Raw genomic sequence first — 21,016 nt, 5'->3', positions numbered from 1 at the left:
TAGAAATATTTCGATGATATAACATTTAAGTAAATAAAAAAGTATACTTAACTCTTAATAAATTTAGTGTAGAGGATTGTTGTTACTTGATTTATCAGTCTTGCTCAGATGTCAAGTTGTATAGTGATGTTTAACATAACAAATTTTATAAAAAAAAATAATTTTCTATTGAAATATTGTTTTATAATCTTAATATAATACCATGTATGGTATGATATATTTACTCATAATATTCATACAATAATGTGATAAATTGTATAGAAAAAAATTAGTAGAGAAATAAAGTTTTTATTTAAGTGATTATGAAAGATAGTTGAGTTAGGTTGGTGGATATTAAAACTTGCAACACATTATTCTTCAAATTCTAATTAAGCCCATTAAAGGAAATTCAACTCTATCCAATATTCCAACTCCTTTTCCTTTTACACCCACTTCAATTACTTAACTTAGTATTTTAAGATCAATTAGAGTGAAATTAAAGTTCAAAATGTCTATTTATATGGGATAAAGCTTGAAAATAATTTAAAGTTTCCCTTATTTATTTATTTAAAAAAAAAAATCTAAGACAATTATGGCCTTATGTATACAAATAAATAAATAGTTAGGTAGATAAATACACAAATTCGTTTACTTTGTCATTCATTATTGCAACACAACAATTTAGCTAGTAGTGGCAATGTGTATAATAGAAAATTCAAACTAAACTTTTAATTTTCAAACTTTTAAAGTCTCATTCAAAAATGGCAACACCTCATTATATATTTTGTATGGTGGAAATTTTAAGTCTCGTTTAATTGATAAAAAACATTAAAAATTAAGAATTCTGACTATTTTTATTTTTAAAAAAATAAAAAAGAAAAAAAAAGTGTTCATCCTATCTAAATAAAATACAAAGGGTAAGGTAAATTGAAGTGATTAAACATTTTAGAATTTTAAACTCTTCACATTTTTTAAATACTCCATCCAAAACTCTGTCATTTCATTGGAAGGGATACAGTGGAAAATAAATTAATTCATCATGATAATTTTTTGCATGAGTATTTATAAGAATAAAAAAATTAAGATGATTTTATATAAAGTAAAATTAATGTATATGTACAAATTAAAAAAAAAATTGTATAAATCCCTTTACAAATTACCTTATGCTCATTTTAACTTATAAAAAACTTACAATTTTTTTCTTCTTATTTTTTTCTAAAAGTGTTTATGGACAAATTTGTCCAAACATACACTTGATTTGTTTGTAAGAAATTAATGAGAATAATAAAATAAATCACAAATCCTATCTCTACCCTTTTAATTTATTTCTCATTTATTTTCTCCTTTTTTTTTTCAACTCTCTCTTAACATTTTCCATCTTAAATTTAAGACTTAAATTATTTACGAAAGTTATTCTTTTAGCATATTAATTTAGCATGATATTTTACTTTTAGCAAGATACTTAAATAAAACACTTTTAACTTTTACCCTATTTCTCATTTGTTGGGTGCAAAAAAAAACCCTCAAAGGAGAAATTGGTTAAAAATAAGATATCCATTCACTCATTTTGGGAAGAACATTATTGAAAAGAACCATAATTAAGACAAATGTGCACGTTGGAACATTAACCATGGAGTTTGGAGAATTTTTTTTTTAAATTGAATATTCTAGATGCAATCAAATATCCTTAAGAAAATCAGATTATTGTTGGAATTAATATATTTAGATGAAGTGATTGTTAATTATTTTTCATTTATGTTTGTTCAAAGTGGTATTTTGATGAATGTTTTGTCACCTACATGTCTTAAACAAATTTATAACATGAAATACATGTAACAATTAAGGTTTAATAATATGTTCACCATAAACATTAATCATTATTGAAATTTAAATTTTTAAATAAGGATTTGATAATTTTAAAACTTTTGGAAGTTCTAATTACTAAAAAAACAAAGGTATTAAAGTTATATGTAAAAAGACATGGTTAGTTATCTAGTTTTTTCCCTTATTCATGCATGTCATCGATTTCCAGGTCTATATATAACCACAAAATTAAATGTATACATTATTCCAACTAATTAGTTAGATTTAATCCACAATATTCAATTCAAATTGTAGTCATGAATTTTTAACCTTAGGAAAAAGAATTGCATAAACATAAATTGAATCGATGATGTAATTGAAAGTATTTAACCAAACAAATCTATAAAAACCAATATAAAAAATCTCAACTAAATCCAATATAAAAAAAAAACATTGAAATACAAATATTTAGAATCATAAAAAAATCAAATCTCAACCAAATGAACAAAAATCAAACTAGAAAATCAACCCTAAAAATTTAGAACTTCATAAAAAGAGTAGAGGAGTGCGTAAAACTAAATTGCACTGTTGAAATATAAATAAAGAAAAGTGAAGATTAAACCAAATATAATAACTTGTAGAAGTGAATTAATGTTGTAAAAAAATCTAAGCTTTCCTGAAATCTAAAACTACTTTTATAAAAACTTTGTAAATGTATATGGAAGATAAAGAGAAATATGTATCAGTTTTTTCATGTGATAATAGATGATTGTTATTAATTGAGGTGTCAACTTAATTGAGATGTCAAGTTACATAATGATGTCTAAATCTGCATAAAACATGTTCAGCACTCAACTCAACACATCAACACATGTAATTTCAACTTATCATGCTCAAAACACACAATTTTCACTTTTCTTAACTTTCATTTTTCTTTTGCCTAAGCATTATATTACTACGATATGTGGATAGTTTCTCTCTCAAAGTGAAAATTCTACTAAATAAATATGTTATAATCCACTCAAGCATTATGATGATAAATTTTTCTAACCAATAATATAACATTGTTAAAGCAGAATTTTTCTTCTGCCACCCCGTAATTACTATATACACCTCCATATTATTAATGAAAAGACTAAAATACCCTCACTCGTTGTGTTACAACCATTGCGTTACTACTATGTCTTCTTCTTTATGAAGACATCAGAGACCATGCGAACAAAGAGAAAAAATAGTAAAATGTTGGGTTTGGTGAATATTATATCATTTTTTAGTTTTTTTTGGATTCTCGAAATTAATAAAAAAAACTTTAAAATTACACAAATGAAGATGAATGTTTATGCAGTGTAGTACTAAGAAAAACATTTCATATGTTAGAGAAAAGTTATTACAAAAAACTTATCCTGAAAAACTTGTTAGAGAAAGCGTTTCTTATATGTTCTGAAAACATGTTTTGAGACATTTTTAGAAGAAGTAATATATACAAATTACTGAAAGAAGAATGATTATTTTAAACATTACAGAGGTACATATAGCAATTACGAGGGTGGAGGAAGAAAAAGCTTATAAACATAACATTTGATGTACAAAAAAAGGCGCATGACGTGGTATATGTATATAGGCAATTGCTTCCCGCATCCAATCAATTTTGACTCGCACCCAACAAAAATTTTAAAATCCCATTCTACCCCTTTTCACACATTTGCTTACGGATTTCAATATCCGGAAGTCATTTTTACACATTCTGGATTTTGAAATTCGGAAGGTTATTTTCATATTTCATTTAAGCTTCCGGATGGTCATATCCGGAAGTGAGTTATGAGTTCCGGATTTTTGTATCCGGAATGGTGTACTGTAAATGGTGCTGAGGATTAAGATTCGGAACTCATTTATGTTTGTTTATGGATCTTGATATCTGGAAAGTCATTTATGTTGTCCAAATAAGCTTCCGGATGGTGAAATCCAGAAGTCACATATTAGTTCTGGATTTGTATATCCGAAACTTTGTAATTTGACTTACGGATATAAATATCTGGAAGGAAAAAGTTTAAAATTATTAAGGGTAAAATGGACATTTCATGTGAGTGTGTTGGGATATATATATATATATATATATATATATATATATATATATATATATATATATATATATATATATATTCGTTATCACGGAAGAAACGTTTCTGCAATCGTTTTCCATCAACTCTTGTAAGCGACACCCTTGTGTTTATTTGCCTTTGGAGCTTCGTTCGGGTTCTTTCTACGGTTCCGTGTAACACCAGCACTCAACTCGATGGGCGACGGTGGCAAAGAACAATTCCTCAGAGATTTCGGTGAACATTACGGTTATCCTAACGCTCCCAACTCCATTGATCAAATTCGAGCTACTCAATTCAAGAGATTACAACTTCAAGGTCATACTCATACTTCCACTTTCAAACGCTATCAAAATCATCGAATATCTACTTCAACTGTTTCTGTTTTTATTTTCTTTTGTTTATTTTTGGTTTTCATGCTTTCACAGATCTTGTATACTTGGACCATGCTGGAGCAACTCTGTACTCTGACCTGCAAATGGAATCAGTTTTCAACGATCTCACCAATAACGTATACGGAAATCCTCGTATCCTCATGTGTTTCATAATATTTACAGTTCAATGTTCTTAACACTGCATGCAGAGTGATTTTACTTAATTGCTGGTTGACGCCGATTTTATGAAGTAAATTTCCTTAAACGTTGATATAGATAGCCAAAGTGACTCCAGTTCTGCAACTCTTGACATTGTGAAGAATGCTCGCCAGCAGGTATATCTAAATTTTTAATTATTAAGCATGTTTACTGTCTTCTTTGCAATTGAATTATGATTATGTTGAGATTTGACTTTTGTAGTGAAAAGTAAATGTTAATATTAAAATAGAGAAAAAGAAAATAATCTGATGAACATAGAGTTATGTTTATACAAAGGAAAAACATACAGAAAATATGAGTTAAGCCCACTAGATAGAAATATGTAAGAGTTAATGTTTTATGCAAGAATTTGTTAGTCTATATTTGAGATAGATGATAGATGAGAGAGTATGAAGTTCAATGGCAAATTGATCGTAATTGATTTTCCTGGGTTGACTTTGTCTTGCTTTGGTTGACTGGAATGGACCATGTTGGGTCACCCAAATAGGTATGTCCAACTAGGAGTTGTTCACTAGGAAGTTGCTACTGGTGTTTCTTTTTTGTACATTTTTTATATCTGTTCTGGAAATTTCTACAATTGCTCAGATTATTGAACTATCGGTCATGCAGGTGCTTGACTACTGCAACGCATCCCCTAAAGAATACACATGTATATTTACCTCTGGGGCAACAGCAGCGCTGAAGCTGGTTGGAGAGGCTTTTCCATGGAGTCGTAGCAGTAGTTTTATGTATACGATGGAGAATCATAATAGTGTTCTGGGGATAAGAGAGTATCCTACGTGATTAAAAAATCATATGCTATTCAATTTTGTAACAATTACCTTTGGCCAACTTCTGTATAATGAAGGTTAACAATGCTCTACAACATGGAGGTAGAAGACATCATGATATTCTAGTGTTCTCTTTCTTGTCACAGAGCTGTTGTAAGGAAAAGGGATGAATTTATCATGATAGTTACTGTTCAATATATCGCTGTACTGATGAAACAATGCCTTTATTTAAGTTTAGTAAAATGGGATGAATCTTGGCATTAGATGTCTTGGAAGTCATTAAGATGTTTCTTTTGGTCCTGATGTGACTCTAATTCCATTTTTTTTCAAACCATTTTTCTGTTCAACAAGACCTGAGGAGGACTTGACTATTTTATATAATTTTTTTAGTGATTTTCTTTTACTTTCTTGAGTTTGTCTTCAGAGAATGTCTTATTTTTTCATTTTGACTGTTATTGAATATAATATTCTCTTGCAATAACACTGCTTTAGTGAAATGTTCCTTTACTTTCTGAAAAGTGAATATGTTTTTAATTTGTTCCATTGTGATTGCTCTGCTACATTAGATGATTAATAACAGCATTCCTCCTTAACTAGTATAGATATGCTCTTGCTCATGGAGCAGCAGCCATTGCAGTAGATATTGAAGAAGATATACATCCTGGAATAACAGGAGACACACTTACTACAAAGATGTCACTACACCAGGTTCAAAGGAGAAATGTTGCTGGATCACCAGAAGGAGAGCCAACAGGTAGCTCTTTAGGTCATGGATATGTTTCTGGGCTTTAGATGGTTTATTATATCTGTTTGTTCAATGCAGGTGATGTGTATAATTTGTTTGCCTTTCCCTCCGAGTGCAATTTCTCTGGGTTGAGATTTGGTCTAGACTTGGTGAAGATTATCAAGGAAGACTCAAGCAAGAGCTTGGGAATTTCTTCAGTTTGCAAGTAATATACATCATTCTGTCTTATTGACTCCTTCAATAGGGCATAGATATTTGCATATTTGCTTACCCTTTTTTTTCCGAAAGAAGCAAACAATGGGCTGTTGTTTTCTTTAAGCCACTCTCTCTTTTTGTGTGCAATGTTTGTCTATATATATGGAGAGAGAGAACATTTTATTTATCTTCTGAAATTCTCTAAAGCATGAAGCATCGATGATTTTATATTTGTTTACTTTTGTATTGTTTTTTCACAAGAAATGGGCAATGGATGGTCTTAATTGATGCTGCAAAGGGATGTGCTACTGTGCCGCCTGATTTGTCCAAGTATCCTGCTGATTTTGTTGCTATCTCATTTTACAAGGTACAAGAGTATATATTTTAATTTTATTTTGACGAAGGACTACTTTGAGAACTAAAGTTTTTTCTTTCTGCATTTCTGTTAGCTTTTTGGCTACCCAACTGGGCTTGGAGCTCTCATTGTTCGAAATGGTAAGCTACTGATTTCAACTGTTAGAATGCACACTAAGCACACTCAAAAAACAGAAAGAGAACAAGAGATATGGGTACTAAATCTGGAATTTATTTCTCACTCATGTATAACAATACATCATTATTATTTATAGTACTATTAGAAGCAGTTAGTTAACAGCTCACTAGCTACCTAACTAACTTACAACACTAAATGGGTACTAAATCTGAAATTTATTTCTCACTCGAATGTATCACAATACAATACACTTTCTGTTAATCTTTTCTTTGTTTTCTCTCATACCTAAAAACTCTAATAAGGACAATCATCTATGTTGGTATTTTATATCTCAAGATGATTATGTTGTATTAATTCACTGTATGTTATTCTGTGTGAATTCTGTTGATGAATTGTCCCTTGTTTCCCTTTAAGCATGAAACTTGTGTCTCATGGTTATTAATTTGACTCTATAAAAGTTTTTCTGTCATTGACTAATTTATTCTTTTACACTGCAGATGCTGCCATGTTACTGAAGAAGAATTATTTTAGTGGAGGTTTGTGGCTTAGCATTTATTTGCCTCATTGCGGGTTGTACTTGGTTATTTGATTGGTTGGACCCTATCACAGGAACAGTTAGTGCATCCATTGCTGATATTGATTTTGTTAAAAGAAGGGAAGGCATTGAGGAACTGTTTGAGGATGGAACTGTTTCATTCTTGAGCATAGTATCTATCCGCCATGGCTTCAAAATCCTCTCTTCTCTAACTGTATCTGCAATATCAAGGTATATAGAGTTGTATAAACTAGTTGAAAATACAAGTCCTATACATGACTATTCTACTATTTATACAGACAATTCTTATGTCTTTATTCTTGTATATGGGGGATTGGATGGTCCTCCATCAAACTGTCTTTAGCAATATCAGGCGAAGCATCTGATATCGTTGAAACTATGAAGGCATAATGTAACAAAACGTAAACAGAGGCTCTTAAATATTATCCTATCCAAATTAATTACAATATCAAACTGTTGCAGAAATAATGTTAAATTCTATGTCTATGTTTGGACCATGGTTAATCACAAGTTGGTTAAATACCAGTTCTAATGCTGCAAGAAACAAAATTTAATATAAAACATTTCAAGATTTTGTAGAAGCATGTGATCATGATTGTCAACATAGTTTTGGAGACATAATATTTATTTGAAGCATCTGGTACTTATTTATAATTTGTAAGATGAATATTCTATTGGTTATCTCAAGGGCCATATACCAACAAAAGGGAGATCCTTCAAAGCAATCTTAAATTTACGATAACAGAGGGGAAGATTTCTTTTCGCCGTGTTCTTGTGTTTTGCATAATGATAACCCATGAATGCAAAGTGGAGATTGTTGATATTATTGGGTGTAGGTAAGGAAGGTGAAAAGGAGGGAGCAAAGGTTCACAATGAATGGGTATTAAATTGGTATAGTGTATTATGATGTGTTACGAAGTTTAAGAATTTGGTTTTTGGGTCTAAGTCAACCATACAAAAATAATTTGTAAAACAAGGATTGCCTAAGCATTATAGGAACTACATTGGTAACATGTCTCTAATTGACGTTGAATCTCAACACACCAACTTGTTGAATGTAATTTATTATAATATCTTTCGCTTTAAGTTGTTTCAACATTGTTTGATTTGAATTTTTATCTTTTAAAGCATGCAAAAATTTGTTGCCTTGTAGACATATAGCATCTCTTGCCTTGTATACAAGGAAAATGCTTTTGGCCATGAGGCATGGCAATGGATCTAGTGTCTGCATCCTCTACGGACATCATAATTCAAAGGTTAGTTTGTGCACAAATTCTTGTCATATTTACAGCTTTAATAAGGACTGTTTATTTATAATTATTTGTGCTTTAATAGTTATATTGGAGTTTAGAGAGAATTTAGAAAGTATTTTGTATTCTAAATGAATGAACAACCACTTTAAAAGATCATAGACTCAAGTCTTTATAATTGTACAAATAAGCACCAAAGGATTAACTAACATGCACGAATTTCATAGTTTCTCATATTTGATATACCTTTTCGTTTGGTAGCCAATACAACACTGCAAACCAACATAGGAAATGATATACTTTAGTTATTGTTTTGAAAATAAAATTCAACTCATCAGACACACAATGCACATATAGCAAGCAGATCACTTGTAATTTCATTTATTCTCTACATCCATCTTTAGTATCATGGAACCAATTAATACTTTTTTATTTTTCACCCAGAAATTGCATCATGAAATGGGATCAATAATTTCATTCAACTTGAAACGGCTAGATGGCTCTTGGTATGGATATCGTGAAGTAGAAAAGCTGGCGTCACTTTCAGCTATTCAGCTAAGGGTATTAATTACAGTCTTCTTCGTGTCACTGTTTTCTTTTTGTAAATTCACGTAGTCATGGTAGTAAACTAATTGTTTATTTTTATTTTTGCCATGCTTTTATATTAAGGTTATTGATTTAATTCTGATTATTTATCTTCACTGGCTATCTGTTTAGACAGGATGCTTCTGCAATCCAGGTGCATGTGCAAAATACCTTGGCTTGTCTCATCTGGATCTTATTTCAAATACTGAGGTATTTCTACATATTATTTTACTTACTATCAACCAATGATGTTTGTGTATTATATAACATACTTCTATAGTGGCAACCTAGTTAGGGTTATAGAATGTATGGTGATGCTTTAGCATCCCTATTTTAATTTAATTTAGAAAAATTGTATGACATATGACAAATTTTTTTGTATTCAGGCTGGCCACATTTGTTGGGATGATCATGATATAATCAATGGTAAACCTGTTGGTGCTGTAAGAGTATCCTTTGGCTACATGTCAACATATGAGGATGCCAAGGTTGGGAATCTTTGGATCATTTTGCATTTTTTGTTCAACATTTGGAACCATTGTGTAGCTCATCTGGTTCTGGATTCATTCTTTATTTTATCATGAGTAAACCTATACTTTCTTAATATGGAAAAGGGGATAACATATTGATGTTCGATTAAGTTCATTTTTCAATAGGAAATCAAAGACTATGTTATTGCGAATTTCTAATTCTGCTTGATGTTGGATTAAGTTCATTTCTCAAGATTTTGGTTATCCATTTGAAAAAACTAATTTTGTTATATTGTCTATCTTCTGATTTTCAGAAATTTGTTGATTTTGTTGCAAGTTCCTTTGTGTCACCTCAAAATCACATTGACCATGGAAATCAAATGGAAGGTCAACCTCCTTTTCTAACATTAATTTATTCTTTGTAGTTGATGAATTCACGTCTTGTTGGTTATGTCTGTTAAATGACAAGGACTTGCACTTTTATTGCATTTGTACTTTTGCTACTCTCCTTCCCACATGAAAAGGCACAAACAGATTTGGTACATGAATATAGTGCATACTTTAATGCAGCTACTTAGTATGCTTGCTTAACAATTTTCAGTAAGATATTCTCACCAGTAAATATTTATGTGGGTCTTCTAATAATATCTTTAGGAAGTCTGTTTAACTGATATCAAAGATTTTGAGCTGTTGATTATTTTTCTTTTATGCGAGGGCAAGGCTTGGCACAATGGTAAATTGTTGCCTTGTGTTTGGAGGTCATGGGCTCAAATGGTGGAAATAACCTGTCTGCTTGTGGGGGTAAGGCTGCATACATCTACCCTCCCCAAACCTCACTTGGTGGTAGCCCCGTGTACTGGGTTGCCTGCTCTTTCCTTTATGAGTAGTAGTCATCTCAATCTTTTGGCTGGGTACAACATTGGTCGTTGTGATTCCATGAATTTTATTTATCTTCTCCGACATTTCTAGTGTTGAGTCCATTGAAAATTGAAGAAAACTGCAAGTGCCGAAAGCAACCACTACAAAACAGGCACAGAAGAAGAGTACCACAAGAAGGAACACCCTAGAAAACAGACAATTAGAAGGAAAAAACACTATGTGGCTCCAAATAGTTGTGTGTCCCAAATCAGATCAGAACCATTGGAACTTATCAAACAGGCCTTCCAGGTCATTATTAGAATGTCACACATCATTGGAAAAGCACCTTATTAGAGATAAAGAAAATAAGGAAGCCAAATAGTAGAACACAACCACTACTTGCCACAAAGTTGTTTCCAACTTCTGGAAAACTTCCAGGTTGAATATTTCATGCAAGAAAAAAGTTAGATGGTGTTGGAAATTGGGGCCTATCTGTGTGTAAGACATTGATTTTGGATCCTACAGCATGTAAACCAACTGTTTTTTTCATGCACAATACTTGATGCAGCCAGCTAGAAATGGACTAGGCATAACTCAATGCCAAAGGTAGTTAAGAGAGGTTGGGGGTGGTTCAGACTTTATAACTGGTATCTTGCCTTATTTCTAGTAAATATGGGGTATCTTAAGACGCTCCCTACCCAAGAATGGACATCTGGATTGGAGTATGAAGGTACATGACTAGACATGTGAGTGGCCTGACATTAAAACTAGATAGGCTGTGATGCCATACTAGAAATGAATGGATAAATAGAGGTAGGGTTAGTCTGTGAAATAGTCTAAGGAAAACCGTCTAAAGGAGTTCCAGATTAAATGAATTTTTTGAAGAATTAGTTATGGATAGATACGATGGTGTCATTTGATTTATGTAGCTTACCCATCTATTGGAAAAAGAACTAGATTTTGTATATAAAAAGCTTGTGTCTACATTGCTTCATACACTTTCCTTGGGAAATGAATCCTTGTATGTTTCCTCTACAAAATCCTTCTTGAATTTGCATTCAAGAAACAGACACTAAAGGGGATAATATCCTTCCTCAAAAAATTTCAACATGTGGAGCCATATATCAAATTCAATTTTTTTATTTGTATTTGTTAATAATCAATTTGTAGCACATTTTCACGGTATAATTCTGTTTTTATTGTTTTAGATGAACATTTACTCAGTTGATCACCTGCAGGTCTAGAGAATGGTTTTGTGCGTACTGGTTATTATCTCAAATCAATTACAGTATATCCAATAAAATCATGCGGAGGTTTCAGTGCAAGGAGTTGGCCTCTTAGCAGCAATGGTACTTTTTTCTTGATTTTACACATTTATAATTTGATATTTTGCTTCTCTTAAATGAGATATTTATGTCTATAAACTAAGTTTATTACTAACAAAGAGTACAACATTCCACTTATGGAGTAAAACTATTTTAATTAATATTTTCTGATTTTTTTTCAAGCTACAATTTCTTAAGCTTTTGACAACAATATCTTTAAATTTTGTGCAGGTCTGACACATGATCGCCAGTGGATTCTTAGAAGCCTTACCGGTGAAATACTTACACAGAAAAAGGTAATCTTTTGTATGGCAGACAAGATTTTAAATTTAGATAATCTGTGGATGCAGGATGCACACTTAGAGAATTGCAATCTTTCTTTTTTGTCAGTTTTGGTTTGGTGCTTCGGTTTGATTGACTTTATGAAAATAGATCAAGTGTAGGTGAATTCACAATAGTGATACTCTTTTCTCATGGGAGTTAGTTTATGCCATTAACAATGGATTAAAATGAACCAAAATGAATGGTTGATAGATATTTACGACTTTGGGAACCTTTTGAATTCAAACTCTTAATTTTATTATAGATGAATGAAGGACTGAATGTGCACAAGTCTTTTTTAACGATGATATTCTATCCAACTCTGTCTCTATTGCATGTTTACTCAGTTTTTACTTTTTGTGGATGATGCTTTATTGTTAAGTTTTGACTTGTTTGATCTGAATTTTGTGTAGGTTCCTGAAATGGGCTTTATAAGCACCTTTATAGACCTTAGTCAGGGAATTTTGTTTGTAGATTCTCCATCTTGCAAAGAAAGACTGCAAATTACACTTGAGTCAGAAGTTTATGAGGATGCTATAGAGGAGATTGAATTATATGGTCAGAGGTATACAATCTTATATGCATAATTAGTTTTCTCTGTGTACTAATTAAATTGGACTTTGCAAAGATATCGATGAACATACGTTTGGAAATATATCATTATGCTTGAGAAAGTTCTAGGGATTGTGAGAATAAATTTTGAGTAGCTGAGTAAGTTACTATACACTTCGGAATTGATTATGAATATTTTTATGTATCTTATGGGTGATTTCATTAGTTTGGTACATACACTGCCTTTGATTAATTGAATATAAGGGTATCCCATGAATCTTAATACTTTGTGTTGTAATTGCTAAAGATATTCTATTGTAAGATTTAGAAAGTTAATAAATTGTTATACGGATTCAATTTTATTTTGGTCTCTCATGCTTGGAATTATTTTTATTTTTACAGGTACAAGGTATATAGTTATGACAATGAGACCAATGCATGGTTTAGCGAAGCCATTGGTAGAACTTGCTCCTTGTTAAGGTATTCTAGTTTCAATCGAGATTTTTTGTTAAAAAAAATCAAAGGTGCAGCCACATGTAGAGATATGAACAACAAACTTAATTTTGCCAATGAAGCACAGTTCTTACTTGTATCTGAGGAAAGTGTTTCTGATCTAAACAGAAGATTAAGCTCAGGTATGCTGATGTACCCATTTTCGATATAATATACCAGTTCTTGTCTTTTGTGTTTTAATTTCATTATAGAATGTAATGGAAGATTTTAATAACTATTTGGCAATTATAAAAAATTCGTTCATGATGCATATTGGATTGCTTTGTTTCTGATTGATTTGATTATTCGATATTCGTAATAATGCAAAAGAGATTTTAATATAATAAACAAAGCAGAAAGACATTTAAAATTGAGAGATTTTAATATAATAAACAAAGCAGAAAGACATTTAAAATTGGATGGTGAGATCTTATGTACTTTCTGATTACGTTTGATTAGCCAATATTACTTCAAAACATAATCTCATTTTTTATCATCCAAACACAGTCATTCAATATGTCTAGACTGTTTGAGACTAGACGTCAAATAACACATTTGAACCTTAAAGGGTAGAAAGAAAGCTTAACCACATTGAAAGGAAGGGTCTAACTGATAAGATCCTTGGAAGTACCATACCACAAGTAATACATCAGACTTGATGACTTTAATAAAATATAAAGTCCCTTGGAAGATTCTTTGCAAAATTAAATGTACTATTAGTACTCCACATAATTGCATGATAGGACAAAGCTCAGAGACTTCCTGTGAAAGGCTGCTGAGAGCTTATTAACATGCTAGGAATGATAAATATCCATTCATGTTGTACAAATATTGTTTCCTTGTATACCTTTTATTTCTTCTTTTCCTTTATTTCCTTTAGTTAGTATAGTGGATTTGTTATATGTAAATATGAGGCTAGATTTTATCAGCTATCCTATAAATGTTGAAATCAAATACAGATTATTCCAGTAAAAATAATATTGAAGTTCTCATATTCTAGTCAAACTGTTGTATTGGTTTTAGTCTCTCAACCCCAATATTTTGGAATATTAAATGTTTCCTAACTGTAATGATGTTCATAGATGTACAGAAGGGCATATCTGGAAGAGCAATAGCGAAAGTCAGTGCAAGTAGGTTTCGTCCCAATCTTGTGGTGTCTGGAGGTAGGCCTTATGCTGAAGATGGATGGAGGGACATTAGGATTGGAAATAAGTATTTCAGTGTAAGTTCAAATAACCTTTACATGGTCTGATAGAACAATTCTTATTATTGAGAAATTTGACATAGTAGATAACCCTTTTGACTAACCTTGAACTACGCTACTTGCATTGATTTATGGTATCTATTTGAGCAAATACCTTATAAGATGATATTTGGACTCAAATATATACTATAATTTGACCATATCTCTATTTGATGTGGGTTTCTTCAACATACCCCTCATAGCGAGAAGTGGATATCTCGGATGTGAAACTAGGAAAGTGCCACAAGACTCAATACCTTATTAGGATAAGTTTTAAATGTCTCTAATATCATTTTAAAAAGAAAAAAAGATGAAATTTAAGTTTAATTTAACCCTCCTACAAAATTGACTTCTAAGATAAAGTTTGTTCTTACTTATTATTATTATTATTATTATTATGTGTTATTACTGATTCCCCGTAACTATGAGTTCTTTATAAGAAATAGCTTGGAGAAATCCTAAACATCCTAATTACAAAAAATATAAGACTGAGATAAAAGAGAAAGTAATTGTTCTGCTGAATTTTTTTAATTTGATATCAGTCGCTAGGGGGCTGTAACCGATGCCAATTAATCAACCTTACACTAAATTCGGGACAAGTGCAAAAGTCAAATGAACCTTTGACAACTTTAGCATCCTACAGAAGAGTAAAGGTTGGCCTTGTTTTGTTGCTAGAATTCAGTAATATGTATTTCATTTTCTTGATGCATCACTGTTCTAAGATAAATATATCAAAACAGGGAAAGATTTTGTTTGGCATATTACTTAAATATGCTGGTATTGATGGAGAGCAGCAACAAGGTGGTGATTCCTGGCTTCATGTGGGGCAAGATATACATCCAGATTAAAACACAAATTCCTGCAGACTCATCTCAAACTCAAAAGTTGTATAATGTATTTTTAATCTTCATGTAATGTGAGAATGAACATTGTCAGAAAAACGAATATTCGTAATAAATTTTGCAATGATGTATACTGAAAACCGAAGAAAAAAAAACAATAAAGAATACCATGCTACATGAAGAAAAAATGTTGACAATGAATGCTTTCTATCTTTGATTTATAATTTTTATTTTAAATTTAGTTAAATGGTTTTAAGATCAATAAAAATAAATATTTAATGAGATTGGATGTAAGTGCAACGGTTAAAGTTTTTCTCTTTAAAAAAATAGATGGACCAAGTTGAATAATAATAGATAAGTGTTATAGTTTATTTAGGAAAAAAAATATTAAATTAAATTTAAAATATAACAATTTTTGAAATACCAATTTTGTCTTATGGAGTAGTGTGAATGGTTGACATTGTGCTCAGAAAACTATAAAATACGTTCTAGAAAACGTATTCTAAAAGCGTTGATCTAGAAAGTATATTTCCAAATATATTTTTGTTTTTTGAAAAAAAAATTGAAACTGTAATTGTGAATTATAGAATTGTAAATTGTAATTTTCATTTTGGAAACAACATTTCAAAATATGAATAAAATGCATATATTTTTGCTAGTAATTAGTAAGAAAAATTTATTACTAGACTAGTAATAATAATAATAATATATCTTTCATAGTATCCTAATCTACTACAGTACCAAAATGAAAAGATGAATCTAATAGGATAAAAAGCAATTAAGGGGAAGAATGAAAAGAAGGTATATCCCATCTTTACTAAGGATAGTTTTTAAAAAAATATACAAAGTGTTAACAATTTTAATGTTATTTAAAATTTTGTTCAATAGAAGAGAATTAGTGAAGAAGTTTTATACAAATAAAACATGATTAAAAAAAGCATAAAATCTTGGTACACTAGAATACTTTTATGAACAAAAGTTCCACATATAAGCTCAAGAAAATTAAAATTTTAGTTATCCTAACTCAATCTATCATAACTTAATTATCATCCAATAACCTCTCATGTAATTTATCTTATTTTAACTGTTAATGAACCTTAAAGTATTAAAAAGTTTAATTATTTTTAAAATCACATCTAATTAATAGATAATTAAAAAATTTACAGTGACAGGCTGTAGAAATTGAATAATAAAGACTTATAATTGTTTGGTTCTTCTCTTTCTAAATTTTGATTTGCAAAAACAGAGTTCCCTTCTTCAAAACCCCAACTCAGATAAGATCCCTATTTCTTTCCTTTTCTGATCTCAATAGAATGAATTGAATGTTGTTCAACTATTAAAGGTGGCAGAGAGGGAATTTGATGCAGTTGTTGTGCTGAGCACAGACACTCATGTGCATCTGCGTGTGCAATTGCAATTGCAATGCAGACATCACGTGAAGCTCTTCTCCAAAGAAGAAGAAGAAGAACGAAAACCACAACAACAACAAGAACAACAACAACAGAAGCTAAAACTGCTTCTGGGTATGCAGTTTCCCTCTCTTTCCTTTTTCTTTTGTGGACTCTAATCTTCCTCTTAAGCTCATGGATCTCTCGCGGTCACGGTTACACCCCCACTCCCACAGGCAAGTATATCAATCAATTTCTTTTCTTTTTGCATTAATGGAATGGAATGAATCATACTCTGTTCGGTTTAGGATTTGGAACTGACCCACAAACACCAATTCACCAAATCCTTCTCTTTTAGGATCCCAAAACCCTAGTAAATTGTACGAAACCTCACAACCTACCACGGCAATTTCTCCCTGCACCATATCATTTAAGACATGCACCCCACATAAAATTTAAAACCCACATTAGCTTAATTTTTTCTTACGGTTGCAGAAATCCTGAAATGGTTGTTATATACTCCGGATTTAGATATCCAAATCCGGAAGTTCATTTTTGTGTTTCATTTAAGTTTTTAATTGAGGAAGTGAGTTATGATTTCCGGATTTCCATGTCCAGAAAGTCATTTATGGTGGTCAAGTAAGCTTTTGGATAGCGAAATCCGGAAGTGACATTAGTTCAGAACCTTTTGATTTGACTTACAAATATAAATATTTGGAAGGCAAATTTTTTTAAATTATTATAAGCAAAAAGGACATTTCACTTCAGTGCATTGGGTGCAGATTTGAATTGAAAAGGTGCAGGGAGAATCAGCCCCTACCCACTCCTTTCTTACCATATTTCAACATGATAATATTCAACTGCAGATTCATGGTGCATGATCTATGTTCTTATTAGTCAGTTTATTATGTATGGATGTAGATGGGTCTGAAGAATATTCAGTTCCTTTACCGAATTGGAAGGAAGATAAGCTCGGACAGTGTAAGAGCCCTGATACTGCAGAGAAAGATTTGGTAGAAGAAATTATTGCTTACATTCCTCCTGAGGCTTTACAATCTGAAGATGTCCAGCCCAATGGATTTGTTTCTGAGTCACTCCCCAATGAAGAAACACACGATTATGCTGAACCTGGTACTTGTAATAAGCAATATTGTGATACTCCCATTACAGAGGTACATGAAGTTGAGAATGGTAATTTTTCGGTCAGACTCGAAGATGATGTGCAAAAATCTGATCATTTATCTTGGTCTGTGCCTCTTGGTCTCGATGAATTTAAGAGTAGAGCAATTAGTTCCAAAGTTAAATCTGGCAATGGTTCATCTGTAAGGGTAATGCATAGAGTGGAGCCAGGTGGTGAAGAATACAATTATGCTTCAGCCTCAAAGGGAGCAAAAGTTTTAGGCTCTAACAAAGAAGCCAAAGGTGCCTCTAATATCTTAAGCAGAGACAAAGATAAGTATCTTCGAAATCCATGTTCTGTTGAAGAGAAATTTGTCATTATAGAAATCTCCGAAGAAACCTTAGTAGATACAATAGAAATAGCTAATTTTGAGCATCATTCTTCCAATTTAAAAGCTTTTGAACTTTTTGGCAGTCTGAGCTTTCCAACAGATGAATGGGTTTTCCTTGGGAATTTCACTGCCTCGAATGTAAGGCATGCTCAAAGGTTTGTTCTTCAGGAACCAAAATGGGTGAGATATTTAAAGCTAAATCTTCAAAGTCACTATGCTTCTGAATTTTATTGCACTCTAAGTGTAGTTGAAGTTTATGGTGTGGATGCTGTTGAGAGGATGCTGGAGGATTTGATAAACACTCAGGATAATCTATTAGCTCCTGGAGAGGGTAATACTGATAAAAGAACAGTATCACCACACCATCCTACTCCTGCAGAAACTGAAGATGTTCATCAAAATGCTTTTGGAGGGACTAATTCTGATCCTGCTTCAGATATCTCTTCTTCAAATCATGAGAAAGTAAACAGTAACATTCCTGATCCGGTTGAAGAAACCCGTCAACAAGTTGGCCGGATGCCTGGGGATACGGTTCTCAAGATTCTGATGCAGAAAGTTCGAGCTTTGGACTTAAATTTGTTTGTTTTGGAGCATTATATGGATGACTTGAATTCTAGATATGTCAATATTTTCAAAGAGTACAGCAAAGACATGGGAGGAAAAGATATACATATACAGAAGATCAAAGAAAACATTAGGAATCTCATTGACCAGCAGGATGCTATAGTATGTTAAATCTATCCTAAATATTGTTAGCACATGTGTTTAATTTGATAAAAATATTATTAATCTACATTTTATTCATTTTTCAAATTATTTGTTGACCTTGCAGGCAAAAGAGGCTAGTGAGCTCAAATCCTGGAAGTCCCATATTTCCATGCAGTTGAATCATCTACTCAGGGACAATGCTGTTTTGAGGTGAGAGTTTATGGTACTAGTTTTCTGTAGTTTGTATTATAGGAATGTAAGAGCTAGTTCAGATTTAGTAATCAGTTCACTTTGAGGGTATCTTTAAAATAGTAGAGAAGTTGAATATTTATGACAATTAAGGGAAAAAGTTTAGTGAGAGTACTAAACTATAATTACTGTTTTCGATAAAAAGAAGATAAATTTTTTAATTCTGTCTATCAATAATCTGCTGTATAGAATAAAATTTTAGAATTATATGACTTGCTACTTTTAACTGTGTTTTAGTCTTGTGACTTGATCTGTTTAAACATAAATACTTTTAGATGTTAATTATTTATATACCCGATATATATATATATATATGTGTGTACATATATGTGTGTGTACATATATGTAGAGAGAGAAAGACTTGTAATTCATTTTTTATATATATAAAAGCTTTCATATTAGGCATTACTATGCAATTTGACATCTTAGCTAGTGTGATACTTCAAGTAACAACAATCATATGTCATCACATATTATTATTGAAATAGAAAAGAGAAAGAAAAAAATAAATAAATGAGGAGACTAGACCAAAATCCATATGTTAACAAAAACGGTAGACTATATCTATTTATAAAGAATTCTAAGAAAAAACTAGATGAAAACCTATTATACTAATGAAATGATTATACTCTAAAGGGTAGGCATGGTTTGGATCTAAAACCAATTCGAAGTCAAACCACAAAACCAACTTAGATTTGGCAATATTATTATTTATCATGAAGAGGTCATCTAATAAAGACCAACCAAATGGGAACATGAACATTTTATACAACAAATTATATTTATGACAATACTCAGATTATGAAGAACTTGATCATGGGAATAAACATAATATATGCCATAGATAAAAAAAAATGAAGAAAAATTATATATTATCAGTACTAGAAAATTATTAAATAGAAACTATTTTTAAACACTAAAAATAATTAGTTGCTAATTAAATACTATTTTAGAGACTACAAAAATTATTGTTTTCTAAATTAATTTTTATTATTGATAAATAATTTTTAAATTGGTATTTATTTAGCTATCAAGGTTCTAACTATCAACTATTTAAATTTTAAATTTGATAGCAAAAAATTTAGTAGCTAATTAAATACCAATTTAAAAATCATTTATTAATAATAGAAATCAATAATTTTTTTAATTTTTAAAATAGTATCTAATTTAATTAATATAACAATTAATTATTTTTTTTCTTGTAAATTGGTTTTTGTTTAATGATTTTCATGTATATATTGTTTGTTTTTGGACCTTACCTATGCTTTGTACTTGCTCTTTGATTATGAAAGCATGAAGATTATTTTATTTTCCTTCAAGGATGTTATTAATTATTGAGTTCATTGGGCTCTGATTTATTCCCAATAATAATTCAGGTCCGAGGTTGATGAAGTAAGGAGGAAGCAAGCATCTTTAGAAAACAAGGGTGCAGTGGTGTTTTTAGTGTGTTGTATTTTTTTATTGCTTGTTATATTTCGGCTTTCTCTAGATGTGGCTACAAGTGTCTATAGAGTACTAAGTGTTAATACAACAGCTTATTCTAGGAATTTTTGTGCCCTTAGCTCTTCCTGGCTTCTCCTATTATTGAATTGTATCATTATTATTTTAATATTAATTTTGTGATAGTCCATTTTTTAAATATTAGTTAACTGGTGGAGATGCTTGGTGATTCTGTTGCCTCCTTCAATACAGATACAGAAACCTTTTTCGAAGCTCTTGATTATTCTTTCTCTCTTGCATTACTATTTAAAGCTAGTATAGAGGAAGTGATGCAATTAATCAATGAATTAACGTTTACATTATTAGGGGTGTTTTTCTTGCGAAATATTTAAGTTCAATGGCTTGTTTATCCTACAATATATCTTCATGGATCGTAAGCTAAGTGACATTTTCCCTCTTAAGTGCCTCGCATAAGTTCTAAATTCTTAATTAACATATCGATTAATACTATCTTTATATGAAACTGTCGTGCTCATCGCATCCAATTGCACC

At 31.1% G+C, this 21,016-nt stretch overlaps 2 protein-coding genes across 4 annotated transcripts; both read left to right on the top strand.

Moving 5' to 3' along the window:
* Nucleotides 1-3,944: 3,944 nt before the first annotated feature.
* LOC137819775 (molybdenum cofactor sulfurase) lies at nucleotides 3,945-15,369 on the top strand. Of its 3 annotated transcripts, XR_011082412.1 has the most exons (23): nucleotides 3,945-4,196; nucleotides 4,307-4,405; nucleotides 4,529-4,587; nucleotides 5,081-5,241; nucleotides 5,844-5,995; nucleotides 6,065-6,191; nucleotides 6,443-6,548; nucleotides 6,631-6,676; nucleotides 7,172-7,210; nucleotides 7,284-7,440; nucleotides 8,384-8,486; nucleotides 8,925-9,041; nucleotides 9,198-9,275; nucleotides 9,452-9,553; nucleotides 9,850-9,922; nucleotides 11,632-11,742; nucleotides 11,950-12,014; nucleotides 12,453-12,604; nucleotides 12,994-13,071; nucleotides 13,172-13,226; nucleotides 14,166-14,305; nucleotides 14,869-14,979; nucleotides 15,067-15,369. XR_011082412.1 is itself a non-coding variant. In XM_068623760.1 (22 exons), exons 1-22 carry the CDS (start codon nucleotides 4,076-4,078, stop codon nucleotides 15,172-15,174), a joined length of 2,454 nt encoding a protein of 817 aa, XP_068479861.1. In that variant the 5' UTR covers nucleotides 3,945-4,075; the 3' UTR covers nucleotides 15,175-15,369. The 3 variants fall into 3 exon arrangements, 2 of the variants coding, with proteins under 2 accessions (XP_068479861.1, XP_068479860.1); XM_068623760.1 differs by having other exon boundaries at nucleotides 7,290-7,440; nucleotides 12,994-13,226; XM_068623759.1 differs by having other exon boundaries at nucleotides 12,994-13,226.
* A 1,004-nt stretch (nucleotides 15,370-16,373) lies between these two features.
* Nucleotides 16,374-20,736, top strand: LOC137822735 (SUN domain-containing protein 4-like). Its single transcript, XM_068627720.1, has 4 exons — nucleotides 16,374-16,792; nucleotides 17,478-18,793; nucleotides 18,900-18,985; nucleotides 20,401-20,736. The coding sequence occupies exons 1-4, from the start codon at nucleotides 16,591-16,593 to the stop codon at nucleotides 20,645-20,647; spliced, it is 1,851 nt and encodes a 616-aa protein (XP_068483821.1). The 5' UTR covers nucleotides 16,374-16,590; the 3' UTR covers nucleotides 20,648-20,736.
* Nucleotides 20,737-21,016: the final 280 nt, after the last annotated feature.

The sequence above is a fragment of the Phaseolus vulgaris genome, chromosome 11, assembly GCF_000499845.2.
Source record: "Phaseolus vulgaris cultivar G19833 chromosome 11, P. vulgaris v2.0, whole genome shotgun sequence".
NCBI lineage: Eukaryota > Viridiplantae > Streptophyta > Magnoliopsida > Fabales > Fabaceae > Phaseolus > Phaseolus vulgaris.
Note: the sequence above shows the minus strand (reverse complement) of the source record. Positions and strands in the feature narration are given on the sequence as shown.